The sequence below is a fragment of the Oryza sativa genome, chromosome 12, assembly GCF_034140825.1.
Source record: "Oryza sativa Japonica Group chromosome 12, ASM3414082v1".
Classification (NCBI taxonomy): domain Eukaryota; kingdom Viridiplantae; phylum Streptophyta; class Magnoliopsida; order Poales; family Poaceae; genus Oryza; species Oryza sativa.
Genome location: NC_089046.1, coordinates 23,717,061 through 23,729,275, shown reverse-complemented (window position 1 = coordinate 23,729,275; position 12,215 = coordinate 23,717,061). Strand labels below are relative to the sequence as shown.

Sequence of the window (12,215 nt, the reverse complement as noted above, 5' to 3'; positions counted from 1 at the left end):
TTTCTATTAAGGAGTGGCATCGTTTTTATGTTTTAGACCAAGTTACTTAAGGGTGCAGGAATTGTGACGGGAACAGAACATGTGTTCTTGATAGAGTGTTAATTTATGCACTAGTCTTATTTATTTTCATAGATTAGTGGCAATGTGTGTGTGTGTATATATATATATGTATGTATATATATATGTATATATGTATGTATATATATACATATATGTATATATATGTATATATGTATATACATATACATGTATGTATATATATATATATATATATGCATATATATATATATATATATATATATATATATATATATATATATATATATATATATATATATATATATATATATATATATATATATGTATGTATGTATGTATATGTACCACTTATACTTCAGACAATATACACTGTTCAAAAACACTATTTATTCGGTTGATTACTATTCAGTTTACTGTTTATTCGGCTGATTACTATTCAGTTTACTGTTTATTCGACTGATTACTATTCAGTTTACTGTTCAAATTACTGTTCAATACTGTTCACTTCGAGAGATATTTTAACTTTAGGATCTTTGCAGGGTGGCGAATCCTACTTAGACAGCCTCAGAAGCTTGTTTCAGATGATGTAAAGTCCTACTCGGTACTCACCGTATGCCTCACTTATCTGTCTTTTTAGAAGCAACTTAAAAAGATATTCCAAGTCACACTTATTCTAGCTAAGAGTTTATCGTCTCCCCAGGCAGTTCCACCCGAAGGGAACACTTCTCTACGGATACCGATTCTCCAGACGCCTATGCAAGATGCAGGCTAAAAACGAAAACAAACCGAAGAGGTTTCTCCTATAGGGTCCTTAGCATAAACACTTGTCTAGAACAAACGTGCAGGAATACTTAAGGAAAATTACTTCATATTAAACAGATAAGCTTACATACAGTTTTCCCTTTCGGGAAACCCGAAGGTAGGTACAAGCAAGCTGTTCTTACCTTACACAGCGTTATAACACAACTCCTTGCTTCAATATACTATGCAAGGTAGGCTAAAGTCACTACTACTAAGAACGGTGGAATGAAGGGTGAGAGCGCGCTTGGAAGCTTTGCTCTGAATGGTGTCTTTGTTGTTGTTTTTCTCCTCAGCTGGGCAGGCCCCTCCTTTTATAGAGGTCAGGGGTGGCGTCGTCTGTGCCTCCTGCTTATCTCTTCGCTACTGTGGATTCACGAGAGCAGGCTAAAGTTGAGGCCTTTCCTGCCGAAAGTTTTATTCTTCACAGGGATATGTCATTCACCGCCGAAAGTTGCCGAAAATTATATTATTCACAGGGATATGTCATTCACCGCACCCTATATTGTTCCTTTATGCTTTATAGGGTGTCCTTCTGGATTCCTTCTTGAGTAGTCTTCTGAAATCTTCGTTTATTCTTCTTCCACGCCCAAATTGTTGATATTCTATTATCAATATATATTGAAAAACATATTTAGCTTAAAGAATTCTATTCATCTGGTTGCCCATGACCACCAAGATCCATAGTGTCTAGATCAGAAAAAGAAACTTATAATTTCTCATCTACTGCCTTTTTTATTTGTTCAAACTTCTGATCCATTTCTTGTTTTAATTCTTTAAGTATTTCTTCCTTTAATTCCTTCTTTAATTGTGGGGAGGCTTCTTCAAAATTTTCTATTATTTTCTAATCAATATATTCCCCATCTAATGGATCCACTCCTTTTGTTAGGCATTCCTTGTATGTGGGTTTTTTAGAATACCCTTCTTCTTTTATAGTCGTTTTAATGGGTATTTCTGGAGTCTTGTTTCCTTTAGCTTTTTTGCATTTTTGAATATATTCTTTTGCAGCAGGCTCTAGATAATAATTTATTCCTAGTATTTTTCTAGGCTGGCTTAGTGCTTCATCAATGTCTTTATATTTCTTCCAAGATATTCCTCCCATTAATTTAGCATCTATCTTTTGGGCCACAATTTCTTCAAAAGATATATAGACCCCTGGGAGCTTTCCATCAAATACGACATATATAGGCTTCTGTTGGATTATTTCATGATCTTCATTAGCTGGCATTAATAACCCGTTTATTAAGTGAAAATATTCAGAGAGGCTATTCAATATTGATAACATATATCCTTTTTCTTCCATTTTATTATTGTATTGGTACCAAAAATTATCCAAGATGCATTCTTGCACTTCATCTAAGATTATATGGTCTTTTGGTTTAAATTTATATGAATTTGGTGGGAATATTCTGAGCTTGTTGTCATCTCCAAATGTGAAGCATTCAATTCCGCTGTAATTCATTGATCTTTTCATACCTGCAATTCAGGTAAACGAGAAAGCATGTCAGGCAAATTATTATCTTTCCCCTTAATATGTTCAAATATATATATGTATATATATATATGCATATGTATATATATATATACATATATATATCTACATATGTACATATATATACATATGTACATATGTACATATATATATATGTATACATATATATACATATGTACATATATATATATATATATATGTACATATACATATATATATACATATATATATACATATATACATATACATATATACATATATACATATATACATATACATATATACATACATATATACATATATATACATACGTATATATATATATACATACGTATATATATACATATATATATATATGTATATATATATACATATATATGCAGCATCGAACTTTATGTGTTTTGATATTTTCATGTTTAATAGAGAGTCGGTACAATTATCTAGCACAAACAAAAATCCTCATGCATGGCTATTGATGTGTTTGAAAAGAACATACATAATTGTGGTGATGAGGATCCCGATGAGGCTTAGCTATGAGAATATGAATATGAAGATGCAGGTGGTGACCAACGAGTTATACTTCGTTAGCAACCGGTTGTATTCACTTAATTAACCACTAGAAGATACCTCCTCCGTTTCCCAATATAAGTCATTCTAGTATTTTCCATATTCATATTAATGTTAATATGAATATGGAAAATACTAGAATAACTTACATTGTGAAACATAGGGAGTATTTCTTAAATCAGATTGGTTCAAAGCTATAGTTGATTTGATATTCTCCCCTGATGACCTACTAAATTCAATTGTTATAGTACATCTGATAATTTGTTCCACTGGTTTACATCCATGTGTCTAAAATCTATGTAATAGACTCACAGAGGAAAGTAACTATCCCTACCTTGTTGTAACCAAGCCACTTCACTCGAGCGAGAGACCACACGTGTACAAGACCAATGGGGTACATGATTTTCTCTTGTTCACATCCATCCATAGCTTTCACAAAAAAAAAAAGGGAAAAGAGAAAAAAAAAGTCCATCGGTTGTAAAAAGCCAAAAATAAAGCAAATTTTAATTTTAATTTTAAGATATTTGTAATATAGTTTCTTTCAGTATTGATTGTTAATACGTTAAGAATACATATATAAAATTTTTACATACACATTATTTTCTGATCGATAATAAACCAATATAACTTATAATCAGATTTTTTTTTGGCAACCAATGAGAATCGCAGGCAGTGGCACGAACATATACGTGGAGACATCCGGGTCGCTGGTGAAGCTTGGGCCACGTATGCATGCCGGCTACCTCTAATCTACTAGCTTTCGTATCCATCATGCATCTTTCCCTGTGAAAGAAAAAAGGGCTATTTATATTTTTAGTTGTAGCCACTGAAGGATAATGTACTACTTTTTTTTACCTTTTACACGAAAAGATCGGCTGTTGAAGGGGACATTGGTATCCCCTGTTAAATCATTTAAAATTAATATTCCATCGATCCTACAAAATCTAAACAATTGTATGTTTAGTTTGTATCTAAAAAATATTATATTTTGGAACGGAGGGAGTAGTAAATTAAACTTCACATGTTTAACGTTGTGGAACATATGTTTTATCACTCTTCTTATTAAAAAAAAATATAATTATCGTTTATTTTCTCGTAACCTGTTTCATCGTTAGAAAGTACTCTAAGCATTACCTATATTTTTTATATTTGCACAATATTATTTATTAAGACAAAGATTAAACATATCTCTAAAATCAATGACGTCATCAATTAAAAAAAACACGTACATTACCGATGAACTTAATACATTCGACGTTTGTAATAAACATCTCGATAAAGTGAATCTGAAACTGTTTGGTTGAGCTCCAACTCCAAAAGAGATAGAGCTTTATCGACATACACTTGACTATGAAAATATCAATTCAAAATTTGACATTCTTCAACACGCAAGTAATTCTACGGATATCCATTTCTGAAACAAACAATGCCTCTTGGCTGCCAATTTGGCATCGCTCGAACCCCATCACAGAAAACCCCGAGAATCCTCCACCGTCGGATCAAAGATCGGACGGCCACGATGCCCCCTCATATCGCCTTCCTCCTTCCTCTCGCCATCTCTTCCTCACTCCCCCCCCCCCCCCCCCCCCCCCCCCCCCCAAATTGGCAACTTGACGCCGCCCTCGCTCACACGCTCGCCGCCCGCTTCCCCTCCTCATCAAGATAAGGCGGGAAACCCAGCTGCGGCTGCGGATTCCAGAAGGTTCTGGAAGCTTCTGGGGCACCCCACGCACAGCCGCCGGCGCCCGGCCCGGTGCCGGAAGAGGCTGCATGCATGAGTAGTCGCGCCGCCGCCGTAGAGGAGCAGCATGGGGATGGTCACCGCCACCGCCGCCGCCGCCCTCCTCGCCTCGCCGCCGCAGGGTCATCTTGGAAGGCGGTGTCACCTCGTGGTGCCCGGGCTACGGCTGAGGCCGCCGGCCAGCTCATCTCCTCCCCACGCCGCCCCGCCGCTCAGGTGAGTGGCTGCCTGCCTGCCTTGCTTGCTTGCTAGTTACTACTGTCTTAGCGTAGCCTGGATGCGTCAGTTAAGTTTTATGCAACAGCACGCAATATGGTGGGGATTTTGCCTGAGAATTTTTGTTCCGGGGAAGATTGGTGGTTCGGAAAGTTCTTTCTTGAGATTCATGTGTTGTTGTTGTTGGTGGTGGTGAAGAAGAGATAGGAGTTGGGATAGGTTGCGCTTCTTTGGGAGCTATGAAGTGCAGTGGTGTTGGTATTTTGATTTTTTTTTCTTATCATTGGTTTGTTCAGACCTTTGTGATGGTGACCTTATGATATAGGGTAAAATTAGCTAATAACAAGTGTGGTTGGTATGTCTGTGATTGGTCACTCATGCTGCTTAACAGATTTAGTTTTAAGTGTTGATTGTGAATGTGAATCAGTTCAGCATTAAACCCTTTATTGGATTTTGATGTATGTTAGGTTAGTGGACTGAGCTTGTGACAATGTATGTTGCTTTTGTTCTGGTCTTGTGATGATTAAACCAGCGTGGAAATCGCAAAACAATGTTTACTTGGAGTGCCTCTTAATTTTAGGATTTGGCAAAATATCAATGACTGGTTACTATTTTGCCAGGTTAAGCAATTTTGTCCCAAGGTGTTACATCACAAATGTTGAGGTTGATGTTAGTCATACGAGTGAACAAGAGGCTCTAGATGATCACCCACCATTGTTGCCAGCCTGCGCCATTCCAGTTGTACACCTACGAGATGTTCCGGATGCTAGTCCTTTTCCCCTGCATGAGAGTGCTTCCCATTCTACTGATTTTGAAGAGCTACCCGTATGATCTTCTTTCTTTCCCGATGCTCTTGGTCAGATACCATTTTTATTTGTACTCTTGTGACAGTCTGTTTGTGATGTAGGTCTTGTCTGAGGGTGAGCTACATACTATAGCGGCCACCCCTGCCCACCCTGCTGGATTATATGGTGCGTGAGAATTTCTGGATCATGTCACTGGATTATCTTTCTGCACTATTTAGTGCCTTCACTTCACTGCACAGTTCTTTTTTGATGGAAATGGATTTGTGTAACCATAATATCTACTGTTTAGTCTATTTTAATATTTCATAATTGGCAGCTAGTTAATATTTTCAAAGCCTAGCTCTTGGCTGAAGCAGCAAAGCTGACCTCCAGTAATTTATTTTTACTATTATAATATAATATCTAGCATGGAGTTTTGAAGACCCTTTAAACATCGTGTATGATTGATGCAGCTCTATACGCTAGCTACTTATTTGGTAACTTGGTGGAACAACTTTGGAATTTTGCTTGGCCTGCTGCACTGGCAATTCTCCATCCAAGCCTATTGCCTGTGGCTATTGTCGGTTTCTTCACAAAGGTATTCGCCACAGTACTAAGTGACTAAATTCAAGAAATATTTTTTGTTTCAATAATCTAATTTGTTTTATGATATCCAGCTTTCAGTCTTTATTGGGGCACCAATAGTAGGGAAACTTATGGATCATTTCCCTCGAATACCTATGTACACAGGGTTGAATGCTGTCCAGGTACTCGTCCTTTTTTTCCTTATGTTCTGGATGATATAAAGCCAAATTAGATTATATCGGAGTTGCAAAAATCCTGTATTCATGCCTGTTCTGTGTGCAACCTGTTCTGTCAGGTAGCCACTCAGTTGATATCAGCTGCAATGGTCATCTATGCTATGAAGAATGTGACCCATGCATCTACGTCCGCCGTAGTTCTCAAACCTTGGTTTATCGCACTAGTGGCAGCTGGAGCTATTGAAAGGCTTGCAGGATTGGCACTAGGAGTTGCTATGGAGCGGGACTGGGTTGTGTTGGTAGGGTTACTTATCCAGATATATTTTATAGATTGTGTATTCCCATTGTACAAAATCCATATTATGAAATGGAACTAAGAAACAAAATTGAAATGGAAGGCTTGACATCATAAAAGACACTTCAGATTTTAGAATAGCTAGCTGTCTTTTGTTGGGTCTGATCAGCTTTCTTCCTTGTTTTTTTTTCTCTATGAAGTTAGCAGGAACTAACAGGCCAGTTGCATTAGCTCAAGCTAACGCTGTGCTTAATCGACTTGATCTTGTTTGTGAGGTGAGATGTTTCTAACATTTTCAAGCTTCATATGAGCACATTCTTTAATTATGGGAGCAGGCCACAAGACTGTTTGCTTGATTTTGTTATCTTAATGGTTTATTTAGTAACCGCTTTATGGAATCTCTTATTTTGAGTTGACAAGTTATAGTTGCATAACCAGTTTAGTATGGTTACAGACTGTTGGTGCTTCAGTTTTTGGCCTTCTGCTGTCCAAATATCATCCAGTAACCTGTTTGAAGATTGCTTGTGGTCTAATGATATGCAGTTTCCCTGTCCTGGTATATTTCATGTTCCTTAGTAGTACTTCCTAATTAAGTTAAAACTTGAACAACCAGATGCAGTACACTAACTAGATTCTACATGGACTTTCAGGTTGTGTTGGGTCAACTGATTAACAGATTCTCCTGCCATGCTCTTGATTCCTCTAGAACCCCGAGTGAAGAATCTATCTGTGCCAATCTATTGGATGTTCGTAAGATTGGTGAGGAGCTTGGATGATTGAGTTTCTTATTTCATTTCACTTCTGTAGAGTCTAATACTTTCTTTAACCTTCAGTTCAAAATGGCTTGAGTGCTATCAGAAATGGCTGGAATGAGTATAAGCAGCAAACAGTTCTACCTGCAAGTGTAGCTACCGTGTTTCTAAATTTCAATGTAGCACTTGCTCCTGGTGCTATAATGACTGCGCTATTGATGCATCGTGGTAGGTTTCACTACTCCTGCTCAAATTTGCAACTCTGGAAAAGTCTCTTAACAGCATAATTGTTTTGATAATTTATAGGTATTAGTCCGTCGATTGTTGGTGCTTTTAGTGGATTGTGTTCTATCATGGGCCTTGTTGCGACATTCATCTCCTCAAGCTTGGTGGAAAGAGTTGGAATTCTAAAGGTTGGAGTTATTCTTACTTATTTTCGTTTGTTTATATTATGTTACAAATTTATAATTTGACACAACTGTCTTATGTTATACCAGGCAGGAGCAGCTGGATTGATAGTTCAAGCTTCACTCTTGTCGGTCGCTCTCGTAGTGTATTGGACTGGTTCTATTTCACAGAGGACACCTCTACTTATCTTCCTGGCTGCTATCGTGAGGACGAAATCCCTGAAACTTGTTCCAATTCGATAGACTTTTAACAAAATTAGAGTACTAATCCATGTGCATGTTCCGTGTTGTTTTTGCAGGCATTATCTCGGTTGGGGCACATGTCATATGATGTTGTGGGTACACAGATTCTCCAAACAGGTGTTCCTGCATCAAAAGCAAATCTTATTGGTGGAATGGAGGTCTCAATATCAAGCCTTGCAGAACTAGTCATGCTTGGTATGGCCATCATCGCAAACGACGTTTCTCATTTCGGTTTCTTGGCAATCCTATCCGTGTCATCGGTTGCTGGTGCGGCATGGATGTTCTGCCAGTGGTTGGGAAATCCTACAGATGAGCAGAGGGAACTGTTCATGTTTGATCCCCATTTCCAAGTTGAACCAATGTAAGTAAAAAAAAAAACACCATTCATGCCATCACCTTGTTAAGAAAGATACTAGAGTTCAGAGTATTTGACTTCCATACTGGACGTAGCAAGAACTTTGTGCCACTTCTTTTTCCCAATTTACCATATGATCTTGAATATTGAAATTACAAATATCAAACGTTACATCGCCATTCGCTCATTGCACAAAGAAATGTACCATATGACAATCATCTAAGATGGCACTTCAATAGTTCAATTGTTGGATAGAGCTTCTGTTACATAGAAGTGAAACTTACAGAAAACACCACTATCTCATCTTGCAGATAATGAACAAGGCATGTTCTAAAGTAGCTGGGAAAGTTACATCACATGCTGCGTGTGCTTGGCGTCAGAAGAGGGCTCTGCAATGCCCTGAAGACGCTGTGACATTTTGATTCAATACAATATACACTTAGGATACAGTCATTTGTTACTATTAGCCCAAGCCATGCGTAGAATTCAACTTGTACACCCTTTTTTTTCACCTCACATGCTGTACAGTTCATCTACCATGGGCTTAGTTGTTTTTTGTAGGCTTGTAGCTGATGTAGAGCACCATAACAATCAGTTGCAATAACAAAATCAATAGCATTCTCTCTCTCTCTCTCTCTCTCTCTCTCTCACACACACACACACACACACACAGTACACACAGATATGCAACGGAAAAAGTCCACTTTACTTCAATTTTTTTTTCTAATTTTACATCCCGGATTATTAAAAATATTTTACTTTCCTCCCCTGATAAACACTATTTCTCTCTTTATTTCTCTGCATTTAAGTCATATCTTGCACTGCAAATTTGGTAGGATGCTAGATGTGTTACAACTTACTGCTCCGTCCCAAGAAAACCAATTCCTACATGTGTACAGGTTCATAGCTAGTAATTGATTTTTTTTTGGACGGAGGGGTACATCCTAACATATTTTAAAGAAATTTCACTGTTTATGTAGGTTGGAATTACTTAACACCGGTTTAAACATCAAGATTTTTAAAGTTCAAGCAAACGGCCCTGAAAAAAACTGAATATTGTTTAAACTTTGGTACTGGTGCCGTCTAGTATGCTCTAACAAATTTTAGCTTAAAATAAAACTTGTATGGAGATTAAAACAAGAGAAATATTATTAAGAAGTAAAGTGAATCATTTTTAATAGTTTGGAGGTAAAATGAGCTAAATAATACTTTAGGAGGTTTAGATCATTGAATTAGTTTGGAGGAGTAAAATGGGCTTTTGTTCTTTTAACCAACTGAAATACTGCCAACATGGAGCTTATGGATCAGCTGGTTAATCAAACATTTGTGAAACCTGATATGAGCATAAGAACATAGGAGTGGACCCACTTCATACTAACCGGCTCGGTGTCTTCAGTGAAAATTGTGACCATTTCAAGGCTAAAAAATGCTTGGAATCTGTCAGCCGTGAGGAGAAATGAGGGATGGTATTTTGTGTTGCATGCAATACACATGTTAAAAACTTTAATCATCAAAATCTCTTTATTTTAAATACTTTTATTGAACTCTTGAAAATAGCAGGGCTAGATTTGTCCAAAGAAAAGGTCTCAAAATATTTTAACTTTGTTGTATTTTTTATAAGTTTATACAAGTAATTAATAATAAAAAAAACTAATGTCTTGGTGAACGTTCCATTGTCCAAAATTCCACAAAGGTATTCACCACTGCACTAGACTTCCAACATTCATGGATTTCACCGTAAGAGTGAACAGTGAAGATAGAAACTTTTTTTTTTGATAGCGTGAAGATAGAAACTTAGAAAGTGGGTGAGAATGTGAGATGAAATACCCACGGACACAGACTTTTCTCGCTCTTTCATACGTTTAATCTCGCTATTTTTTTCTTTAACCTTTTCTCGTCCAACCTACTCGAGTGGCTAGCTAAGTGCCAGTTTGTTTGAGCCACGACCAATTTTAAATTTTAGAAGTTAATTCCAAGAAAAGAAAAAGATTTTAGAAGTTATTTTTTTATTACACGTAGACGCAGATGCGCATGCACCACTACACACAACAACACATACACGCGCGAGTGCGCCTCCTAACTAAACCACGTAGAAAAGAGACGAAAACCAACGCATCTCCAATTTTATAAAATCATGTTAAAAGTCCACATACATATGCGCAATATTCATGAGCACCCAGTGGATGGAGTCATACACCCACGACTCCATCACCACACCACTTATGCTTTCGTTTTAGAAGTTAATTTTATAATTAATTTAGTTTTTCTTTTCACATAGCCTTAACTTTAGAATTAATAAATTTCTAGGAAGAAAAAGAATATAAGTATAAAATTACCTTTGATTAATAGACGATGGACATGAAGTTTCACTATTTATCTTATTAACAAATTAGCTATGAATATGTCAAGGTTATGGATACCACGTACCTAATAGTAGTTGTCTAAATCTCGTCAGGACCCACCACATACCATGTCTTATACGAAAACAACCTTCGGATATAGGAGAAGTTCTGGATAAGGAAAGACAACCAGAGTTCTACATGGAAACGACAAGGACTATTCGGATTGTATCCATATTGGTTTCCCTAGTTCTACTTGGACAAGGGAACACCTATAGGTATAAATACAAGACCCCTAGGAGGAGAGGGGACAATCAACATACACGGACAATCTACACAATCTACACCCACCATAGACGGGAGGGAACAACAGAAGCCACAACATACAAGCCAACATACGCCAAGACAAGACGCCAGATATCGACTTCAGGGATAAGCACGGCTAGTCCCCTACGGTGTCTCCGGATACTGTCAGGAGAGACGAAAGCTCTATCTCTGATCTCGCCAGGCACGGATTCGAGGAGGAAGACTACCCTGTTGTCGACTACGAGTCAGACCTTCAGACCGCCATGTCGACAACAGTTAGATAGGCTACCCCAAATATTGTACTAGTGTGATTATGATGAATAAGAGCAACGACCGGCTTTGGCCAACAGGATGTAGGGTTATTACCTGACAATTCAGGGGCCCGAACCTGTATAAAAATCCTCGTCTCCGTCTCTTTTACCTCAATCTCGCATATACCCTGGTACCAACGATCCCCATACTATGCAAATACCGGAATCGCGACATCAAACGTCGACAGTGGCGCGCCAGGTAGGGGGATTTTTGGTGCTTAAAGGTTTTCGACGAGATGGGTTTAAGAGATGGATTCTCCGACAACAAGCTACTCGACGACTTCGCTGTGGGGAGATCCAACCTGACCGGAGTATGTCTCCCGACGAGATTGAAACCATCGTCATCAACAATTCGATCTCTCAAGATCGACCAAACCTCAAGATACGTGGCGTACCAAAAGACGTCAGATCATATGATGTCGAACGAGTACGCAGTAAGGTATTGTCGGATCCCAAAACTAATGATTCGGAAACCGACATGTTTAACTGTATCAAGCCCTGGATCAATAAGTTGATACAGCTTCAACAATCTGGATCGTCTTTGCATACGTTTAGACATAGCTTTGAAGGAGATATTATTACATAAAGTAATAGGGTGTTTACGAGATTGTGGCTAACTATTACAACAGAAGCTTTAGAATGACCTAACTCTGCTGTTTTACTATAGACTTAAACCATCTAAATAACCTAAACTTGAAGATTAAGTTAAAAGGGAATTAACTTATGTGATTGAACTCCTGACTTCGGCAAGAACATCAAATGGACTCTGAAAAAGGAGGTTGAAGCAAGGGTGAGTACAACGTACTCA

The 12,215-nt window shown here is 37.8% G+C and overlaps 1 protein-coding gene across 1 annotated transcript; it reads left to right on the top strand.

Moving 5' to 3' along the window:
- The first annotated feature begins 4,495 nt into the window (after window positions 1–4,495).
- Window positions 4,496–9,102, top strand: LOC4352522 (solute carrier family 40 member 2, chloroplastic-like). Its single transcript, NM_001423573.1, has 14 exons — window positions 4,496–4,853; window positions 5,474–5,678; window positions 5,761–5,824; window positions 6,112–6,236; window positions 6,316–6,405; window positions 6,519–6,698; window positions 6,895–6,969; window positions 7,149–7,250; window positions 7,345–7,453; window positions 7,528–7,674; window positions 7,753–7,859; window positions 7,944–8,057; window positions 8,153–8,457; window positions 8,763–9,102. The coding sequence occupies exons 1-14, from the start codon at window positions 4,705–4,707 to the stop codon at window positions 8,764–8,766; spliced, it is 1,776 nt and encodes a 591-aa protein (NP_001410502.1). The 5' UTR covers window positions 4,496–4,704; the 3' UTR covers window positions 8,767–9,102.
- Window positions 9,103–12,215: the final 3,113 nt, after the last annotated feature.